This window comes from Corapipo altera, unplaced genomic scaffold (assembly GCF_003945725.1).
Source record: "Corapipo altera isolate COAL_440 unplaced genomic scaffold, ASM394572v1 24b, whole genome shotgun sequence".
NCBI classification, from domain to species: Eukaryota; Metazoa; Chordata; class Aves; order Passeriformes; family Pipridae; genus Corapipo; species Corapipo altera.
In genome coordinates, this window is record NW_020884888.1 from 13,753,851 (window position 1) to 13,777,769 (window position 23,919).

Consider the following 23,919-nt stretch of genomic DNA (forward strand, 5'->3'; position numbering starts at 1 on the left):
ACAGCATCTCTCATTCTAGCTCGTGGCATCTACTTTTTATTTTACATGAAACTGGACTATTCAAAACAGTTCATCCACTGTGCCATAAAATTTCATAATAAATTTCACTATCTATAAAATGTTATTAGTCATGCAGCAGTCTGTAATAAAAACTCATAAATCCCAAAAAGCTGCACCCTGCTGATTTACATTGTACTTAGAGGAAAAAAAGAGTCCAATACACAACTTCATGCTTTATTGTTGCATTATTGCCACATTGACAATTACAGAAAATTTATTTTGCAGTCATTTCAAGATAACATCTGAACATCTCCTGTGCTTATATGTCATTGTAACATATTTTAAAAGCATCAATAATCATCAGTAGGAAATCCAGTTCACCAGTTATGATTCTTTATTTTGAGCAAGGTAATGCTTTGGTAAGGACACTGATGTATAAACATGGAAACCTCCCAACAATATATAATAGGTTTTCATACAGAGACATTTTCTAACCATATAGGAATTCCTGCACTCTAAAAGCCACTAAAGCTATCTTAAGAGCCATGCTCCACTGTACAAACTTACTTATCTATTTAAGTAATCAAAGACAAAATTCATGTATTGTCTACATATACTGTATATATTGCATTAACAACCAGGAGCAGTAGTTTGTAACTCAAACGCATCCATGTTCCTAACTTTTAGTATTGCAATGGAAATGTGTTGTTGCTTTTAGAAGCAATTCTACCATTCATTACAAGACATGGAGCAGAGGTACCCAGTCCCACCTAATCCTGTGCTTCTACACCTGGGTTTAGTTTTCCACTGCAGTCAGTGGAGCCAAGAGTGATTCAGCTCAACTTAAAAGACACTTCCCTTTGGTCAAGAATGCCATACCTAAACTCCACTGACTGTTTGATTGCATCACCACTGACTACAGCTGAGGTCTAGACACTACTGCAGATGTAGGCACAACACGAAGGAGAGTTGAACCCCATCCAGCTCCCTCCCAAGGCAGCAGGTACCAGCATCAAGTGACTGCGATGATCAGCTTCACTGTTGATGTAGGTCACTGACAGCTCCTGGCTGCACCATCAACCACTTCCTGTCCTGAATCTGCAAATATTCCTGCCAGCAAATTATCTCGTGTAGATATTCCACGAGGCTTAACAAATGCTACCCTTATGAATGAGTTACTCATGTGTGAATCACTTGTACACTCATAAGCAGCTACAACCAAGGCCTCTGCTGCACCAACATCAGAAACAGAAAGGATATTTTAAAAATTATGCATATTTTAATACAGAATTATTCTTATAAACTACATTCGTTCCTTAAGGCAAGTACGGTTATCTAATTAAACTGAAATTCAGGACTGCATATACAGATTGTACATCCTTCCTCGGGTGTAGAATAAATATATCCACACAGAGGATTTGCAAAACATCATTTCCATTTCAATCTTATGAAGAGATGGAAATGTCAGGTCACTCTCACCCACATAAGTGAGTTATTCCACTTGTGAAATGGGCCATATTTCCCATTATTTCACTGCTGTTGTTTTAAATCAGCTGCTCAGGAAATAATGATTTAATCTGCAGAAATTCTTAAAAATAATGTTTTTTTTTAAAACTCTCCTCATTGGTTTTATACACTAATTGATTTTAAACATAAATGAATTAGTAAAGCCCAAAGTGATCCCAAACTTTCACTGATTTGCTAGGTGAATGGTTGCAGTGCTAGCTCCCACTTTTTTAACACCATTAGAAATTTTATAAACCTGAGAGGTACTAAAGGCCATATGGTATTTGTAGTCAACTAAAAACAGAAGGACACTTTAAAAACATAGGCAGGATGTAAAAAAATAATTTTTCTGTTTTTTACAGAGATGAGTTACAGAAGGAAAATGATAGACCTAAGTGATTTTGAGCTGAGCAATCAAAAGATTTAATTATGTGGTCAAAACTAAAACGATTGCTCTATTGGAAAAATAGCTTTTTTTCAATCCCTCATATCACAACTGTCCTTCACAATAAGACAATTAGGAAAAAATACGATATGCAACAGAGGTTGTGTCATAAACATGTTTGCTAATGGTACCTCTTAATTTCATATGGGGATATCAAATTCTAACTTAAAAAAGTAAACAGATATTTCACCAATTTACTTTAAGTTCAATTCCAGAGGGTCCTGAGCTCCTTCAAGTTGTTATTGGGATTGAGAAATCATCACCTCAAAAATACAGGCCCTTAGTGAAACCCATGAGATCAGAGATTGGTTGCCTACAGCAGCAGTGTTCTTGTAACTCTGGTTTCTCTCTCCTCTTCATACCCACAGACCTCCAAAGGGAAAAACCTCAGTCAGACTGTGCAAGTGCAAAGGGGTGTAAAGAAGATTCAGCTGGATCTCTGCCCACTTGAGAAGGTTTTGGGGCCCTTTTATCATCTTCCTAGTTGAATTCAGAGGGCACAGTCACTGGGGTGTAACACTGTAGGATACTGAACACTACAACAGTTCTACATAATCCAGACAACCAGCGATTTCTGTCTCAACACACACAACAAATGGTACAGGTACCAGGACCAATGGGCCATTCTTCCCTACTGGCTTAGAATAAAACTACATTAACTATCTGCTATTGCGATGCCACAACTAAAAGTAAAATTTATAAGCTCATTAATCATATTATTCATACTAAAGTTTTTATCTTGGCAATAAGAAAATATTATTAAAAAGCACCCCTGATCAGTAAATATTTAATAGAGAATTTTCCATCTGGGATAACAACTGAACAATGTCTTCATTCTTATTAACCCTTGACAATTAAAGAAAAAGAAACAGCATGTTATTTTAGAGGTCAATTTTACTGATTTGACAGTGTGAATCCTAAAGGGTTTTTGTCTTCTCTTGAAAACTTATTCACTGACAGCAGTTTGGCTGAGATCCTGATGGACAGATCATTTGCGGGGCTGATGGATGTGCTGTTTGACATGTTGTGGGTGAGGAAGCTTTTCCACAGAAGGATGTGGTTTCTGATGAGCCACCTGAGCTGCAGCTGGAGGGAAGTCCTTATCACCCTGTTCAAAGAACAACCAGGAAAAAATTTAAGAAATCCTAAAAGTGTGCTTTCCAGTTCAAATGGATCTAAGATTTTAAAAATGTGAAAAGCAGATGGAAAACAGTGCTGCATGTTACTCTGAAGTCCCCCGTACACATCCTATTACTCCAATCTTTTAGTCAACTTCAAAATTTCTCTTTCACAAGTCTCACTTGTTCCAGTTACACACACCATCCAAGAATATAGTATCTTGATGTGACCCAAGGGAAAAACACCCCAAGCACTCCTCTCTTCAGACCTGTTTGGTTTTCACAAAGCAACTAAAAAGAGGAGACTATTTTAAAATAAGTTAAGGTAGCATGAAAAACTACCTGCACAAGAAAACCTACTGTAGAAATCACAGAATCATATAATAGCCTGAGTTGGAAGGGACTTTAAAGATCATCCAGTTCCAACCCCCCTGCCATGGGCAGGGACATCTTTCACTAGACTGGGTTGCTCCAATCTGGCCTCGAACATTTACAGAAATGGGGCATCCACAACTTCTCTGGGCAATCTGTGCCAGTGCCACATCACCCTCACAGTACAGAATTCTTCCTGATAACTAATCTAAACTTATTCTCTTTCAGCTTGAAACCATTTTCCCATGTCCTGTCACTGTATACTCTTGTAAATAGACAGCTCCATCTTTCTTGTAGGCTCCCTTCAGGTACTGGAAGGTTGCAATTAGGTCACCCCATAGCTTTCTCTTTTGCAGGCCGAACAACGTCAGTTCTGTAGGAAGGAAGGCAGGATCTAAAAGTACTTGTGACTCATATCTTAGAGGTGGCTGGCTTTTAAGTTTAACATGCTCTTTTAACCAGGGCTGCTAGTGTTAGCTCTCACATGCTGCTGCTGGGCAGCCTCAGTTCAGGTGTAACACTTATGTCACCTATTTACCACTGCCATTTCTAGGGTCAGTCCCATGAGGCTTTCAAAAAGCAATGGGAAACAAATACTATCAGTGCTAAGCGACACTGGGAGAATAGCATCACAGCTTCTCTCTTTAGAAACCGGGACAAACATATTATAAGCCAGGAACTCCCTGTATTCCATCAGCTCACAGGGCAACCACCTTACACAGGGCTATTTTGTACAAAGCTGATGTCTCAGATGGCCTGTTTCACACCTGACCCTATTTCAATCTACTCCAAATTCTTCTTTTCTATTCTAATTTGTTTGGTTGGGTTTTTTTAAATCACTATGTTAACTTGTTACGTTTTGGGTTGTTTGTTGTTTTTTTTTCTCTACTCCAAGTTGCTTCCAATTTTCAAAGATCTCCTCAGACTTGACATTTTCTGCATTCTCTCCCCAATGCTGCTGAGTGCCCATTCCTTATGGGCTAAGGAAAATGGCATCAGTTCACTCTTTCCACCACAGGATCTGACACAACCACATTACACACCCCAGTGATGTAAGGCTGTCATGATAAAGGTAACCATGAGCCATGATAAAAACCCTGTCACTATACACAAGGCAAAAATTAATGATCATATGATTAATGGTTACTTAATATTTATTTATTTATTTATTTATTTATTTATTTATTTATTTATTTATTTATTTAGCTTATGGATTTCTAGGCCTGGCCTAGTGTTAAAATCTAGGGAATAACAGCTTGAATCCCCAAGTACCTCCAGACACAAAGGGCAGCTGAAAAACATCTTCAAACATGTATCCTTACAGACAGCAGTGTTGCTCCTCATCACAGATCAAGCTATAGCAGCACATTTAACATGCAACTGCTTCCAAAGGAAATGAATGCAGTAATAACTAGCTTAGATATAAAAAGATGATCCAATAAACTTAAAGTGCTAAAATTCAAAGTAAAACGGTGGAAGTAATTTCAATAAATAATTTCAATTTCACACAAACCCAGAAATAATGCTTAAAGGGCCTTAAACGAATATAAAAACCATAAAGCCTCTTCACACAGAAGAGGAAGGGGTATGAAAAAGATCAATTTTGCTCTGATCGGTGATAATTCTGAAAAGCCTACAGTAATTTTTCTATGACTGAGAGAAATGTAATGATAATCTTACCCTAGCAATGACACCAGAGATGAACACCGCTGGTTTAGGTGGGCTGAAAAAAATAAGAGGGATTATTTTTACCAGTTATTTAGAACATAAAAGTGAAAAGTACATCACACATGTAATGAGAAAAAAAGTGGCATTTCTGGTAACTAAGGAAAGTTTCAAACAGACAAGACAAAGTGCCTTTTCAAATGACTACTGCCTTACTAGTACTTACTCCAATCAAAAACAAACCTGTAGATTTTAGCTGCTATTACTTCACATTGCTTGTGACAGCAGTAAATGGCTAGTCCAACAACACTGTTTCTTACTTAAAGCTGAGAGTCTTTGTTTGCATGGGTTTCTTAATGCTCAAATTTTTTATATATGCTGCCAGCAGTACTTTAGGCTTAGCATATTTGTATTGCACAATGGAAACTGTAGCTGGACTAAACTCACTGCTGTGTTAGAGAATGAAATAAATTTCAAGTTTACATCTGTCAATCAAATGAATTAGGAACCTGAGTCTCAGAAAAAACAACACTCAGTACTTTAAATCACAGATTTTCAAGCAGATAGTTATCTACTCTGTTACAAGAAGAAGAATCGTGTCTGCAATAAAACAAATATTAAAAAACATACAGCAAAGCCTATCCTGCTTTTTCATTTGCAGACCCTCCATCCATGCCAACAGGAACAGACTTTTCATAAGTAGAACTTGACTGAAGCATAAGTGATTGGTTTCTCTGGGTCACTGATCTACTGAAGTGCCCACCTCTACCTGGAGGCCACAGCACAGCCACCAGCTGTTCACCCTGGTAGCATTGCCTGCACGTGAATTACAGATACTCTGCAACTTAGTGGTCTCCAGGACAAGTAAAACCATACATCTGCACAGTCTACAGAAGGAGTGAGACCTGGAGCTCCAGAAAATCTCCACAATACAGGTAATTCTTCTTTAAGAAAAGCATGTAACCTGAGGAATTGCAAAGGGAAGGAGAGTGAGGAGGTAAAGGCATCCCTCCCTCTGAGCATGTCTGTCACTGAGGACTCAGAGTAGGTGGTTCATTAACCTGGACCATGAGAAGGGTTTCTACCCTGTGATGTTATGTCTCACAAGGTTGGAACAACACAAAGCAAACACAAATCAAATGATTTATTAGAGGAATGATAGTGATTATTATGATGGACTTTACAAGTACACAGCTTGTAAAAATTTATTAATGTGAAGTTAAGATAACAAGCAGCACAGTATTACACCTTGATATAATGAACTCATAAATATTGCCTCGTTTAAGTCATGGTATTGCTACACAGTCTCTGAGCACTCTGGTTATTTAACAAGGTTCAGAATCCCTTCTAGAAATTTTTAAAAAGTCAGAAAGAGAGGATTAGGAAAAAGGAAGGGAGTTCTGCTCTAAAATACTTCCATTAAAGAGCAACACTGATATTTCCTGCAATAAGAAATAATATTTTGATAGCTGTATTAGACTTTTTCAATCTAATTTTCTGTCAGTACAAATTAATAACAAGCAAAGACAGCAAACACCATCATTTCATCCTAATTGTACTGAGCCAATTAGTATGTTACAGTCTGCATGAGACTTCCTGGATGCTGAGTAACAAACTCAAAGAAATAACTCACTGAGAAAACACAGATGTACATACTGCAGTGGCTCAAGGTACGGTTCACAAACTAACACCATGATATTATAAAGAAAATGCACAATAAATGGGGGAAAAAAACCGTGGCAAGTTATTCTTCAACGATACATGGAATCTGGCTTTAGTCACACTCAGAGACACAGTTTTTTGCTTGACATTGCATTATTAACGATATTGGATAGTGAGAAAGTCAAGTCAGATGCATTTTTTTCTTATATTCTTACCATGACCTTTCAGTGTTCATTATGCTTGGATGATGCATGAAATTCAAATCAACATTTCCCCAAAAGAGCCTGTATTTGCTGAATGCGCCCTGATTTGTTTGCTGACTACCACAGTGTATTATCTGCTGTGTGTTTCATACTTCTTGCTTTAAAAACAAGTGCAATGCTCCATGGCTCTGGCCAACAGTGACAACCAGAAGTAATCTCTTACATAATGGTTATTACAAACACAGCTTTTACCTCTATAAATTGCAAAAATACTCTCAGAAACCCTGGTCTCCTGTTGAAATGTCATGCATTCAAAGGACCCAAGCTTGCCAGTGTTCCCTGAGTACATAATAGAGATGGACAGAGTTAGAATATTTGGTACATTTCTGTACTTATTTTAACTTACTTGTATGTTCTTTTGTCTCGAGAACTAGGCTGAAGATCCTACAAAGATCATTTTCAGTTAATCTAAAAGCCAATTTGATTATGTTTCAGATAGTATTACAGAAGCAGCTATGTACATCTTTATAAAGAAGACAAAAATCAGCAATACTATTTTCCTTGTAAAGACTATATTCTTCAGATATAAAGCACGTATCTTAAACTCTATCATGAAATAACATTTAGCCTTGCTTGTATGCAATTGGTTCTGTGACTATCTTTAGTTACACTGCCTTACAAACAGGCTACTGACTAGGACTATCCCACGGGTGTGTGGTAGGCACTGAAACACCTCATGCTGACTCACCCAGGGTTTGTGTGGGACATTTTAGGATAGTGCTGATATACAGTGAACAAACTGATAGGAAATCAGAGTTGGAAAAACGTATCTCCTCCCAGATGCAGCTGGAACAGATTTCTCCTTGACTTTCCCCCTATTTTGTCCTCTCCATGGATTTTTGACTGTACTCTTCTTGCTTTATGCTAGATTTACAGCTTTTAGAAGGAAGAACTAATGGGAAGGCTGTCCTGACTTCCAGCTCAAGTGCCTCTACCCTCCATCTACAAAGATCTTCTACAGAAATCCTGGCACTTGTTTCTGGTTGACTTGAGTTTCCACAATCAGTTGTGGGTGCACACTGTAATGACACTTCTTCACCTCTGTACTTAAGACATTATACATGCAAAATGCTTTACTCCTATGGAAGACACAGCAGTCTAATAGGAAGCTCATTTCCATGCATTAATTATTCTCTAGCAGGGAAAAAGACAGAAAGCTGGCCAAAAATGCGAATGATTGAGTGTGTCAGTATTTATGTTCTATGTCAAAGCCACTGCCTTTCCTCCCATTTTTACCAGATTACATTGTTCCACAAAAAAATCTTTAAAAATTTAATATTATTAATTATCTTTGATGATCTATAGAACCAGAATCAGGCCAGAGCATGCATAATTGCACATCTATACTAATGAAGAATTCAACAGATCAGAGAAAGGCCTGGATAATCAGTCCCTGATTCATGCTTTAATTTCATTCTTAATGAGAGAAATCTTTCCACAGATGAACTTTGTCACAATAAATTCAATCTCTACTGCCAGATTCCCAAACCATTGGCTTTTGTGGACCCAGATAAGCCGCCAGGACCAAAACTCCGCAATTGCACTCTGGGATATCTACTGGGACTGCAGTTTTGCAACATCACTCATTATCTTCCCAAGAACCTCCTGAAAATAGAAGCAAATATGGAGAACAGGCACAGCCTATCATTGCTACATTTGTAAAACACTTTCAAGTGCTTTAAATTCTATTGGTGTTTTATGCAAAGCACAACCTACATTTCCAGTATTTTGTAAGCTGTGATGGTTGCTCTGAGGATATACTTAATCTGATGAAAATCAGTTTGACAGATGTTGCTTTGAAGATGCAGCATTCCTTTGTCTAGGCATCAGTAAACAAGAAAGCAAAAAACCCATTATTACTTTCTGACAAAAACTGATTTTGTTTATACATATATGTGCTTTACAGCTATTTAATGCACACATTTATTTAAAGTTAATTAATAGCCACAGCTGATACTGTGTAAGGAACAAAACAGCATGTTTGCCAAGACTGGTTAGTGTTTGTGTCAATACTTTCAGAGCAAATCCTTATTTTATTGTAACATATGGAGAAAAAGAACACATCTGTTAAGATCTGAGCATTCAGAGAACTTACCCTGATTTTACATGTGCAGTGCTGCACCTGCCTAACATCAGATCCTCTACTGGATTCATTTATCCTGACCGTATTCAAATAAAATAAAGACTTTTATTATTTCATAATACTTAGCTTAAACAAGATCTTTATCTGACATGGCAACTAAATCATAAAGAAGATGAAATATTTGAAAATATCATTAACTAGATGAAATGAAGCATTAATAATATTAAAATCTTATTCCTTCACCTTAGGGGGATTAGTTGAACAGACATACTGTAAAGATAAACACAGTGGCATTGGAATTACTGTGAAATCTCCTACAGGCCACAGAACATACATAGGGCAGCTGAGTATTCATCCAACTCCATTAAAATAGAGCAACTGAATAAATTAGTTTTCTAATTTAACAGGGAATTTTATAGTTAACTGTATCTATCTCTAAATACAGTGAATGTGCACACACATGTGCAGAGGCTGTGCATGCATACATACACAGATTCACTGCTATTTCAGAGTGGTCCCAAATGCAGAACAAAGCAGAGCACATTCCCATAGCCATGGGGGGATGAACACCTGCAGCCACTCTGCCGCTTGCAGCACCTAAATTGCCTACTGCATCATTACTGGATGGGATGGATCAGATCTGATGCTAGTTTCCAGCAGCAGTTGGAACAGCAGATCCAGTCTGGAGGAAGGACTATGAGCATTGCTCACAGTGCAATCCAGAATAAAAGACTACGTTTAGAGTTGACAAACCAGGCAACAGACCCATGCATATGCACAGTTTCTTTCCACATGAACTATAAGAGTTCTGAAATGGGAAATGGGTCTTACTGCAGCCAGACAGTGTAGAAGGCAAATGTTCCATGTACACTGGTGATCAGAAAAATCACAGTAACATGCCAGGACAAATAAAGAATGAGAAAAAGCAATGAGGTGTACTTCACAGTATACCTCAATCACAACACTTCGTTCAGGCCAGGAACGTTCTAAGTGAAGAACTAGAGCAGAAATAAAGACAGAAAAAATAGCTGAGAGCATGGAGAACCTTCTACATAAGGAGAGAGCTAGAACTATTTACATACAGTATACAAAGGAGTGGATAATACTGCTCTCATTTACCTTCTTTACCATATAAGTAGAGAGTGACACTTGTAGAAGACATACATTTAAAACTAGTAATAGCAGATACCTTTAAAATACCATAGAATTAAGTGCAGAACCTCCTGCAAATAAGGCAACAATACCAAAATTTCCATTACGTCAACACTGAAAACATGTTAACCTACTCTAAAAAGGACAGAAGTGTACAGATGCAAGGTTTTTATTAAGCTAGAAGACTTTTTTGTCAAAGTAGGTTAAAAAAAAAAGTTAAATAATTAAAACTGCATTAAACTAATCTTCTAAATGGGAATGATTCATATTTATCTTTTCATACTCGTGGGGATTAATGATATGTTTTATCCCTGGTGATCACCTTTTGCTGTTTTAAGTAAGCTTGGCGAAGAGACATATGGAATATATAAATAATAGCATGACCTGTTTTTTGAAGACTTCAGAACCACAAATCATGTCATCATTTTTAAATATCAAAGAGTAACACTGGAGTTTGTAACCTGGTGTTTCCTTGTTTTAATCAAATCACTGAGTGGTATGTACTGCAACTTATAGTTGGCCTCTTGCTGTGGAAAGCAAACGAGAAATTCCCATGACAGCCATGAAGAAAGCAAAGGAGAAATTCCTGCAAACCATAGAGATACAATGCAGAATCTGGAGCTGCGCTCAACTCCCTGATCCACAGGTAAAGGCAGCACACAGACAGCACACCTCTTGTCCATTCAGCAACCCAAAACAGCAGTGACTTGAAAAACCTTCCACTCAGCAGCTTGCCCTTTATTTCTCTGCTCATTTCCAAATAAACATCATTCACTTTCCTTACACTTTGCTTAGGCAAGCAAAATGAAAACCATATATGAAATAGTGTGATCTGCAGTTACTCAGTGATCCCCCAACTGTTCCCTTAAGAGAGCAAGTTGTGTGGTTTTCTACCTTGCCCTGGCATAAATGGAAAGTTCCCCAAGTATTCCGAACAGATTTTCATCTTCAGTCAACAAAATTTCAGACTTTAATCCTGCCCTTCTATTTCTGGAATTAAAAGTTTTGTGGCCAGTTGTTCAAACCACCCAGCTTAATCTCCAAGGTTGTTTGGGAATTCATATTTTCTGGTTATGAAACATGAAAGTTAACTAGACTTAGTTTCACTCTAATGCCTCTTTAAAGATGTCCAGATACTTCTTTATAGGGGTGTCTATTTGAATTTACATAGTTGCCTTTGATTTTGGCATTGTCTGCAAAAATAAATTTCAAGATGATTAAAACCACACTGAGATGATTAAAAACACGTTTCTCAGCAAGAGAATAAAACTAACAAGCACACTGCTCATCAGTTTGCCTGAAATACTTTTCCATTGGTTGTAATTGGTTTAGGTTATTAATTTTCTGGACAGAAAAGTAATAATTAGTCTGACTGACTACCACAGGGAAATATTTTAGCTGATTGCGTGGGGACATACAGTATCTGATATTCTATGATAATTTATCCTGTTGAGGTCATTTATTTATCTGCCAGTAGCTTTCAGACCTTTAAGATCATCCACAGGATGGCACTGTTGAACCTCTGAGTCTCGTGTGTACAGTGAGTAGGGAACCACCTCAAAAGAATCCAGATGCTGCAGCAAATATTAAAAGCAGTAAAAAGCATAACTTCCCTTCGATGCCAAATCTTGATAAAATGCAATACGTATACACACACACACAAAATCCATACACATACCAATAGACACTACTTTTGGAAAACAGTTTTCTTGTCCCCATGTACTAGGCTGTGCTCTGATACACCCCATGAAATAGTTTCCACTTAGCTAAATTGTTCCTCTTCCTGTGGAGGCAAAATTAATGGAAGTTTAGAACAAGAACTCAATGCCCTTCAGGAAATTTCAATTACTATTTGTTTTGCTATTCACATATAAGTGAATTGGGTGTCCCAATCTTTTAGTGAGGTTTTAAATCACTGGTCACTACATTTAATAGCAACTGATTGACATTCATTGTTCTTACATTCAACCCATGTTCTTACTATCAACCCATTGCAGCATATGGTCTGATTAATCTCACCAGCTTCCCATTCATCTTTGGTTTTAGTGTACGTATTAGCCATAAAAGAAAATTATTTAAGAAAGATATCCACCATCTCTTATCTATATTGTTGTACCAGATAGTGCTATCAGAGAATAAATTTCTCTTTCATGTCTTCTGATCACAAAATGAAGATTTAAGTATTTCACCTTTTCTGTAGACTCAGAGGATTTAGAAATAGTCTGCAGTTCTCCAACTGCTGGTTGATTTATTGAGGTTCAGCCCTGTTATTGCAGTAGCTACAGTAGCTCTTAGTGAACACCAATGACAAACTTCTCACAGGCAGTGACTGCAGCATTAGCCCACTTAATAATCTGTAAGCACTTAACTGTGGAAAAAAATAGAGGTATGAAAACTGACATAAAGCAAGTAGTGCTTAAATGGTGACACTGCTCAAAGGAAACTCTAAGATAAGGAAAGAAGTAGACTTTAAGAACTTGCAAAATGACCAAAGACCAAGGCACAAGGGGAGAAAGGACCGAGTCTCCTATGAATTTGTCAAGTGCTGAAGTGCATCCCTATGCATGTTCCCATGACAGCAACACACTTCCATGCTGAGAATATCACGACCATGGGCCTGTACTGCAGTGTCTTGGCTACAGAAACACATGAGCCAGCTGTGGCACTGCTGTAGCTCCTCCATTTCCCAGAAGATGATAGATGGTATGGAACTGGAGAAACAGCATGCCATTGTACTAGGATGTCAGTGCAGTGAGCAAAATACAAGAAGGTAGAACTTAACGAGAAGGAGAAAATCTTATCACTCCTGCCCAGGTGAATCTGTGTTTGTCTCAGACACGCAGTAGTGGCCTGGAATTCCCCAACCTTGCCTGTTAAGAGTTCATAACCTGAATTTTGCTTTCCGATGTTTCACAGTATTATTCTTTCAGTAGATGTGCATCTTTCACTCTCCTATTGCTTTGAGCATTGCGATACCATTTGTTATTACCCCAAATGGCACCGCAGACACGAAGTCTAACCTGCATACATGTGTCTGCACATGCGTAAATACTACATCATCTTCCACAAAGACACAATTGTTGTGAGGAGCCTTCTCAACCCAAATTTACACCGTGCATTCTGCATGGTTTCCACTCTGCAGTTGCAAATGACTCTGCCCGCAGCACAACAGACCTTGATGTCAAGTTCTCCCCCATTTCAACAGGCCACTCCTGGGAAAGCTCTGAGCACCATAAAGAGTGTTGTGGAAGGTCATGAAGACACTCTGGTAGTATAAGATGCCATGCTGAAGTTTGTGTGAGCTGGCTGTTACTGGCCAGGAATTTGCTTTAGTTACAACCCTGCTGAAGTTATTGACACAATTTTCCCTATTCTCAGGCAGCAAGTGGAGGTATAAATCTTGTCATAGGAATAAGAGACCAGTAAACCCCGGAACCTGGAATTCCTCTTAATTCAGACATAGAAAACAGAGAAAACATTTTTTAAGTATGCAGTCCTACATTCAGAGCTCACAAAGAAGCAACAGAAGACAGAATTAAAAAATGTTTTAAACTCAAACAGCTTACTTTCAATAGCAAGAAAACCTCTAACCCCTAATACACTTAGCCCAGGTAGGTTTTTAATGTGACACAAGACAAAGAACAAAGTTCTCTCAAAGGGGTTCAGACACAGGTGCTTCTTTGTTTAAATGAACTTGGAGAAATATAATTTCTCCACAGAGAAACTGACCTCCCTTGACCCAAGAGGAAGCAAACCCTTCATTCTTCTACTACCATTACTACACCTGTGCTGAGCTGTAGTGGTCGGAAAGGCAGCATCTTCATTTTTCATCTCTAAACATCCAGTCACCCTAACACAATTAGAATAGGCTGTTTCTTCCTTCCATATTTATCTTAAGGGTTTAATCTAGAAGGTCAATATCAGATATAACTATAATCATCTGCAAAACTTCCACTGTCAATAGGACTGGAACGTGGTACCAAGCAAACACAGAGAAAACGACCTTGAGGAGATCAATAGCAATGGGATTCAAAGCATTATAATCCAAAGGATGTCAAGAGAAGTTCTTAGATGGTAAGCATTCACTCAGTGTGAAATAAATGTCTGTCTCTGTAAAGTGGTAATAGAAGCCATGACAATGCAAATGGGTAACAGATCAATGTGCTGTTAAATCTGAACATAGTCCTAAAGTAGTATCCATTCACTTCAATGGGACATAGAAATCTTAAAGCAACTACAAACTCCTCAATGTGAATACCACTAGTGATTTTTCTGTTAATCTAACAAGCATGACTACTAATTTTCTAGTTCAGTCTGTTAGATCTGTCATGTCCTGGTGTTCCATTTGTTTGAATGCCTTTTAATTGCTTTAATAACAGTGAAAGCAGTTCATTTCCTCAGAGAAGTACTATAGCACCTGCAGCATGGCAGCCGACCACCTGGCAACATTACCTTCTACCATACAGAGCACAATTAGATGGCATTTTTTCTGTTTGTGATGCACACATAGCTTTGTTTCTTCACTTTGCTTCTACAGGACAAACAGATTCCTCTCTGCGGAATGAAAATAAAATAAGCATGCACAGTCTCAGCTGAATTTACATTTACTAAATACCAGCAGTACTCTTGGTATTTTATACTGGTAGTTTGTACTAGTATTTTATACAACACATTTCCATACACAGCACAACAGAAAAGAAAAAAGACACACTAAAAATTACTCATTTTATTTCATCCACTACCTGGTGGGACAATTCTGGATGGAGAACTGTCTGAAGTTATGTGTCTATAGCTCTAGCTGAAGGGTGTCCTCAGCAAGAACACAACTTTTCCAAAACAACTGCTTCGGAGTAGTACTTCTGGCCACTGTCTGGATGTTATAACAAAGGAGTTCACTTAAGAAATCAGTAGCTACTCACCTTTGAAAAGTTTACCTATCTAAGTATAAACTTAGGTTATATTAGCAAAAAAGATTTCTAAAGATTCCTTGATTCATCTGTATGTTTCAAAAACCTATTTCTGTCATCCTGCGTGTATTTGGACATAGAAACATTTTAATTAATTTTTTTTATTTATTGATTAAGCAGAATACACCTGTTGCAGGAGCCCATTAACAGGCAAATGCAGAGATCTCTCCTGATTCAAAAGATAATTTTTACTCTGTGTAGTTCAGTGGAGACCCAGTATGTCAGTTGAAAGATTAATGAAAACAACACCACAATCAGATTTTCAAACAATTAAAAAGTGAAAATAGCAATCATCACAATTACTACACCTTCTATCATACACGTAACCAGGTGTACAGCTTGTAAATGCTACATTAACATAACTTTTCATAACGTGGTGTGACTTACTCATAGCTTAATTATTTTCAAATTTTCACATTTTGAAGAAACATTTTGTCACTATGACACATTTCCACTACAAAAGTGTATTTTCCATTATTTATCTCTTGGTTCCATTTTCTTATTTCCTTTCCCACCATTAAGACCCCACCATTCCCCCGGAACATAGAGCTAAACATCTGTGTAATGCCTTCTATTTTAAGAGTTCAGTATAAAAAATATCCCAGTTCAGTTTTCATTACAAAAGGAAGAGGTTAGAGGGAGCTCAAGATCTGCAGGAGCAAGAACCAGAGGAAATTTTTTAATGGTGCTTTTTGGCAGAGGGTACAGGGGAGCTAAGGATGCTGTTCTTCTCCCCATCTCTAGCTACCTCTAACAGCCTCTAAGCCCACAAGGCCTAGTTCCCAAATCAATACTTTTTTGGGTTGTTTTTAATAACAACACAGTAACTGTGCAACAGTGTTATTCATCCAAAAAGTTAATCATCAAACTGTTTCTTTTCTAAGAAGTGATGACTTTGGATAATATACGTCGATGTTTTCCTTAGAAAACAGATCTGTAACTTACAGTATAATCACTTCATATGTAAATAGAGAAGATCAGGAATTTGGAACTTGTAGCAGCTAAATTTTGCTGCGGGCTGGAGTGCAAGATGATGCACTGCCTGATTCAGCTGAACTCTTCTGAATTCACATGATCTTAGACACAGCTGAAAACCTCTGCAACAAGAAGTCTTAAAAATACTTTAGAGGAACTGCACCAATTTGGATCTTAACTGTGTTCCTTTTTTTAATCAAAGAAAATTAAAGATATACTGTCCTAAGATTGCTAAGTCAAAGAATACCAAGAAAGGATTCAAATGGTTGTTCCGCTCACATCAGAAAAACATACCATGAAAGAGTGTAAATGATAAGAGACAAAGACAGGAGAAATCATCCTGACAAAAATGCATGTATTTGAAAAAGATCTCAGACTCAATTAAGGCTCTAAATTTTGCTTTGGTAACTTACAATACAGATAATCTTTAAAAACTGGGCACAAAAAAAATTCCAAGCATTCATTTAACTGAAAATGAAAGATATTATTTGAATTTTTAATTAGGAGAAAACTGTAAAATGTAAAATAGCAAAGGTCAACGGAATCCCACAAAGCTAAAAGTAACAATACTGTATTTTGGGAAATGGTATCTATCTGTGGTCACTTCTCAGTCTCATAGTGATTCCCAAGAGCACCTACCACGGTAGGTGCAAATAAGTGGTGAGGCTAAAATTCAGGCTGCTCCCAGACATATAAAGCTGTGGTTCAATGAATACGCAGTATGTGATGGGAGCTGAAAAAATGCCAATCGTGTACTATGACAGGTTTTTGGTCACAGCAAGATAGTTCTCCTTAAAAACTCAAAATAAGAACACAAGAAGCCAAATTAATGTCTGATACATTTACTGCTTGTCCTCCTTTCACATTATTTCCTGAGATCACATTTTATAAACCGGTATGCGTAAATTTTTGACCAACAACCACTCTGCACGCTTTTTTTTATTTCAAATACCTACCCATTCATTCTGAGTTTATCACCAGCAGGAAAAAAGCAAAAAGAGCAGGTGTAAAGAGAACATCTTTAATTTATCAAAAGGCCAAATAATTTTCTAATTTTCATCCTCTATATTTATGGCAAAACTTCGTATTAACCAATGTGGCATTCCTATTATTAACCTGCGCTGTCAAGAGAGGAGACAGACCTCTTGTGTGTACTTGCTCTGAATACTCGCTGCTATGACATTAAAATTGACAGAAGGGTATTGGGCTCCTGTCATATTTATTTAAAATCTTCATGAAGAAGAAGCCCATGGAGACATACCCTAGGCACCCAGATGACAGCAATACTATTGCTGCTACATAATGGCCAGCTGCAAACCGAAGTTTAATTTCATTTTTGCCTATCAGAGGGATCTCTTCTAGCTACTTCCAGTTATAAAGAAATTTTCATGAATTTTACAGCAGCAATCCTCATTCATAACTGTAACACATCGAAAGAAGTAGAAAGTAAAAAAAGTGTACAGAAGCTTTAAGCGAGAAATGCAAGTTTGTTGTGAAGCTTTGCTGTGGAGAACAGTAGCACTTCCTGATGTAACACAGAGAGGATAACAGAACAGTCCACAGCTCAGAAAAAACAGGGTGCAATCATGGTACTTGATCTGTGAGATGAAGTAAGAAGAGAACGGACCACTCTTTCCAAGGACAGTTCAAGACTTTTGTGAGTACTGGGTAAAAGTACAGTAGGAGAGGAAACTGAAAGGAGAGGAAAAGGAAAGGGAAAGGGGAAGAAAAAAAAAAGGAAGGAAAAACAGGTATCCTCTACTTTGGCAGTACTGCTGAATAAGCATCAGGAAAAATTTCCAAAAACAGAGTCAGTGTGTGAGCTCCTGTGACAGGCCCAGATAACAGGGCAGAAGAGATACCCAGGGACACGCTTCATGTTACAAGAACAAGCGATCTTGTTTTGTAGACAACAGTAACGCTAGAGAAAGCACATGAAAAGACAATGCAAAGATGCCACTGATTTGCCTATGAAGTGCTTTGATGTAGATACTGCAGGATATCAGTAACAGGCACGTTGCCATGGGCTTACCGCCTCACACAGACAAAGAGCTCGGCTATGACCTTGTTAAGCACGCAAAGGGAGACAACACTGGTGCACAAATATTCTCTCTTCTCCCCCTTTTCTGTGTGGGTGGACTAATTACAGTCTTATGTATGCAATTCCCCCCTCCCCCATTTTTTTGATGCCATGTGGAGAAATGATCCAAGTGTTTTGTAGCCTATGCAGGGTAAAGGAGCACTGTCATTCTTCTGAAAGATCATCAAAAGACAGATCTGCAACTCCTGTGGAAAGCACTGATAAGCTATTAGCAGTAATCAATCACCAGGCATCTATGGATGAGTTTTGGTACCTCTGCTATTTCCAAAAGCCTGGCTTCCATATAGTCCACTGGAGATCCTCAATCTTCTATGAATTAAAAGGTTATGATTTGAGCATTTGAAATAGGAAGCCCACACCATCCTTTCATGGCTGGGCTTCGCGAACGAAGATTTGGGAAGGGCTCTACCCACGTTTGTCACAAGCACGCTGGTGGCTAAAACGGCCAATACGAGACAGATGTCTGATTGCAAAAGGTACAGCAGAAAGACTCCTTAGGTGGTAAATTCCGCAAGGCGCGATTCTTTCTGCGTTCCACAGCACAAGAAAAACACATGACAAATTGCCCGTTCTCTGTATCTGTCTGTGTTGGCATGACACAACCACAACGTGTGACAAAAAGCATATACCCAGCATTGTGTCAAAGGGAGAGCTATGATCATTCATGGAAGTAGCAGAAGTCATGCTGATTTTAGTCTGCATTTGCTTTACAGAGCTTCAAGTAACAGTAGGGTGTTGAATTGAAACACTCCAGAAAACACAACCTAAGCCAATTCATTATTATGAAAGTCCACCTTGAAGTAATTCCTGTCTGTTTCTGTCTAGGTCTCACAGACTGGCAAGCAGCCTCTCATAACTTTCTCATCAACCACTCAATGTTCAGAAAGTCTCATTTTTATTTCATCAAATGTTATCTCACTGTCACTCTCGGCCTCTGAAGTAATTTTATCAGCTGTTACCATTTCTTTTAGGTATGGTAATCTTGAGGAACAAATTAAATAAAAACTTAAACCAGACTGACAGGTGTGACTTCAGTAGTGGGTTTTTAATGGATATTTAGAACTTCAGGAAGGCTTGTAATTATTTCAGGTAGGTCAGGGTTTAGATCAGATCAAAATATTAACATACCAATGGGAAAGTATAATTTGGTGGTGTTTGTGTCCTTGGAAAATCTAAGGAAATCTATTCAGTATCATCAGCTATTCTGCACATAATGCAACAATTTGAAAAGCAGTTTGTAAACTTGAACTCTGGGTATTTTCATTAATATACCCTGCTGTGATTTCCAAAGGGGTTAGGCATTAATAATTTCTACTGATTTAAACAGGAACACTGTACCACAAAAACTGGGTGAAGAGTGTCAAATAGGGTACCTGCACTTGAGAAACTATTTCTGAATTTTCAGTAATGCATGACTTAGCCTGCAGCATCACTGTCAGAGAAGCATGACAAAAGGAAAACATCTGACATAATTCTTGGTGGAAACTTGAAAATAATTTGAGAATGAATGAACACATAAACAGGATAGAACAAAAGAGGTAGTTGTTCACCATCTCACATATGCTTTTTTCTCTCTAAACAATTTGATTTTAATGATAAAGAAATACAGTATTGTGCAAAATGTGGACTTGGACAGTCCAGAAGATCATAGGCCAGACAATGCAAGCAGAGGCCAACTCAAACACTGTTGCTAATGTGACCTTGTCCCTGGACCTGCTCTTCAGTATCTTCCCTTGTGGTTTATCTGACTGCAGCTTAGGCTTTGGTAGCAGTGCCCATAAACAGATGCCAGGCCACAGATAATGCTCTCATCCCTGCATTGATGCACTAGGTCAGTGCTCAGGGCAGGCTCTCTCTCTGGATGTTCAAATGCCCACGGCAGTTGTTTCGCTCTGAAGATCACTGGCTTTTTCTTCCTTCATGGAGAATGTCACTGTATGTATTTATCGGGTTTGCACTTATCTGACACTAGCAGTCTATTGATCAGAACTCTGGTCAGACAGTTTGGATCAGTACAGTTATAGAGAACCAAGGGCCGATTACATGATGTCCCACCAGGCCAATTTATAACATGTGGGGGATGCCTGCATAAGGTCACAGTCTGAAAAGGTTAGATGGCTCTCCTGGATCATCCAGTCTCTAGTATGAGCTGCTTGGGTGGTTCCTCCTGGACAGTGGCACAAAGGACAAGTGCTTCCCTCTAAGACTCCTCTTACTAAAGGTCTGCCACTACACTTCAGAATGATTTTAAATTTCTGTCTTGGATTATATCACTTCTTCAATTTAAGTCTCTTAAGTCAGCTCAGAGTATTGGAAACACTCATTCCTAACATTCTCTGGACATACTATCTACAAATTCATAAACCAAAACTGCCTTCAATGATTTGAGAACTAAAAGAGTCTAGTCTAAAAGACAAATAACACTGAAAAAACTAATAAAACCAATTACAGAACTGTAATTACAGAGCAGTCCACAACAGAACCACAGAAGGGTTGAGGTTGGCAGGGACCTCCGCAGATCATCTAGTCCAAGCCCCTGTTCAACCTTGGCCACCTGGAACAGGCTGCTCACAACATCCAGGTAGCTTTTTAATATCTCCAAGGATCAAGACTCCACAACCTCTCTGGGAAATCTGTGCCAGTGTCCAGTCACTCTCACAGGAAACACTTTTTAAAATTGATGTTCACATGGAACCTCCTGTATTTCAGTTTGTGCCTGTTGTCTCTGGTCCTGTCACTGGGCACCACCGAAAACTGCATGACTTCCTTTTCCTTGCACCCTCCTTTCGGGTATTTATACATACTGAAAAGCTCTCCCTGAGCCTTCAGGCTGAACAGTTCCAGCTCTTCCAACCTTTCTTCACAGCAGAGGTGCTCCAGTTTCTTCAGTATTTTTGTGGCCCTTCAGTGAGTTGACTTTGACTAGTAGATCCAACTCTCTCTTGTACCAAGGACGCCAGAACGGGACACAATCCTTTGGCATATCAGCCCCTCCTCCCAGTTTTGTGCCATATGCACACTTGCTGTGGGCACAGTCTGCCCTATCACCCAAACCATTAATGGAGATGTTGAACAGGACTGAACCAGATCTAGCACTGACCCTGGGGTACACTGCTAATTACTGCCCTCTGACTAGACTTCCTTCCACTGATAACTGCTCTCTGGGCTCGGCTATTCAGCCAGTTTTCAAATCAACCTTGCTGTCTGATCATCCAGGCCATACTTCATCATATCTACTTTATAAAGATCTTAGGGTAAACAGCACTGAAAGCCTTGCTGAAGTCTAGGTAGACAATATCCAAGGGTCTCCCCTTGTCTATCAAGTTGATTATTTCCATTGCAGAAGTTTACCGAGTTTGTCAAGCATGACTTCCCTTTGGTGAATCCATGTTAACTTTCCTATCACTTCTGTAATAGGAAATGGTTTCTAGTGCCTGGAAATGGTTTCCAGGATTAGCTGCTCAGTCAGGAACTGACCAGCCTGTAGTTCTCTGGCTTCTTCTGACTGCCTTTTCTGAAGTGCTTATAAACATTGGGAATTTTTTTCTTATTATTCCAAGAGTTTCTGTTAGGTGCTTCAAGAAAACAAAAAAGTTATTGGAAGAGTGGGACTGAAATGTCAAAATTATGAATAAGGTATTTTATTCTTCAAAAGATTTTATTTTTATTTATCTTTTAACGGAGCTGAATGTTTTGTGTCAAATATAGTTCCATATAAAGCATCCAACACTTTTTGAGACAGATTATGCAGTGATTATGCTGAAATAAATACAAAAGATAGTTACAGAACTATGAACTCATGAAGTGATGAAGACATCTACAGTTACATTTTATGGTTTAGAATTAACTATATGCATGTACATTCCTCTATGAAAAATAGCAGAATAGCGGATTTCAGCAGTATTACATTTTTACGGTCTTAAAAGTTATTATCTACAAAAATAGTTTTTACATAGTGCTATTGCACAGTAGAATTTGATTTCCTCCTTCCTTGCATTTATGAAGTCAACTTCTGCATAAAACAATTCAACCATTCTAATATAATCATCTAACAGATGAGAGACTTCTGGGGTATGGAAACTCCAGAAATTATTATACGGAGACCTATTTGAAATATGTGGCACATGTAACACAAAAAAGGTATTGTATCACTGATGTAAAGTCTAGACAAATCTTGAGCACCTAAAATGTCTGGGGAAGATTAATCTAAAATGCCTGGAAGGTAAACAAACTGGAAAGCAATGGGCCTCTACAGTCAACACTGTTCATCTTCACAGAAACTGTGTGGATTAAGAGACATTAAAAACTTAACAGAAGACCAGTGAACTTATGACACAGCAGCATTTCAGTCAAATCCCATGAAAATTAACTTGCAAACTGATTTCCCCCCACCTCCATTAGCCTTTTCACCCTAAAATAAAGCTGTCCAAAGGTTGGCTGGTTGCTGTTTAATCCTATTTTGTGGGAGACCAGAAACATGATAGAAAAAACAAACTCTGTCAGAGTTACCACACTAAATTACAAATACAAACACTTTAAAAATCCAGTTGTGAGAGCAGAGAATAGGGAACCACTGATAAAAGTGACACCACAAAAATAGTTCTACAACTGCAATAAATAAACCATGGCAAGCAAATTAAATTAGGGTCTATGAACTGCCTGTTTATAGGTTGGTCACAGGAACCTGCAACAAGCCCTTAAAAAGGAAGACATAATACTCTTCACATTAAAGTTTGCTTTGGCTGAGATAATTTCCACAGCCAGGAAGAAATGCACATTTTATAAATAAGGCCAATATCAAAACCTTAAATGACAAGCTTCTCTTACTCTAAGATACAAGGCCAACCTTTTTCTACTGAAAACACAAAGCTCTGAACTACAATTTCTGTCCATTTACACAACAATACAGATATTTAGACCTTAGGCTTTCTACCACTCTGTGTGCTCAGGTCTATTCAACCAGTTTAAAAAAAAATCCAGTGCATAGCTGGACAGCTATTCTTGTCCTGTACTTTGGCAGCATTAGTTTATGCATTGCAGATGACTTTATGAGAGCTTCATCCAAGGTAGTGTCTGTTTTGACGAGAATGAACCCCTTATCCATGGCAAGAAGCGCTCTCTGAGATGCTAAACTGGTTGAAACAGGAAGACGATAATCTTAGATGTCTTATATTACTATCCACTGAATTTCAAAAAACCAAGTAAAATTACCTCTGTTTCTCCCAGTTACCTTATGATCAGCAGACTGATTATCTAAGGGTTGTTTTCTGAGATCAACTGGTTCTTGCAATTCAGCTAAGGGATAAATGCAAATAACAAAGATCTTGAAGAGATGTACAGCAGAAATGGGGTAGGACTTGCACAACATTACTAACTTGAACACACTATACATAAGTCAGACCATATTACCTCTCAACTGACTAAAACTTCATCCTGAAACATCTTGAAATACTCATGTGTGACTGAGGACAGTTCCAACCAGGATTTGACTTCCTCCATAGAACAAGGCTGTCTAATCTCTGCAAGCAGAAGTATTTACCACAGAAAGTGCTGATCCTCTGAAAAACAGGGATGTAGCTTAACTCTTTGAGTAACTGCCTTCAAGGGCAG

At 38.2% G+C, this 23,919-nt stretch overlaps 1 protein-coding gene across 1 annotated transcript in view; it reads right to left on the bottom strand.

Moving 5' to 3' along the window:
* Positions 1 to 213: 213 nt before the first annotated feature.
* Positions 214 to 23,919, bottom strand: part of DAP (death associated protein) — a 52,128-nt gene continuing 28,422 nt past the window's right edge. The window contains exons 3-4 of the mRNA XM_027643980.1: positions 5,122 to 5,164; positions 214 to 3,059 (exon numbers count right to left, since the gene is read on the bottom strand). Of these exons, the coding sequence (XP_027499781.1) occupies positions 2,940 to 3,059; positions 5,122 to 5,164 (163 nt within the window). The 3' untranslated portion in view covers positions 214 to 2,939. The remainder of the gene's footprint in view (positions 3,060 to 5,121; positions 5,165 to 23,919) is intronic.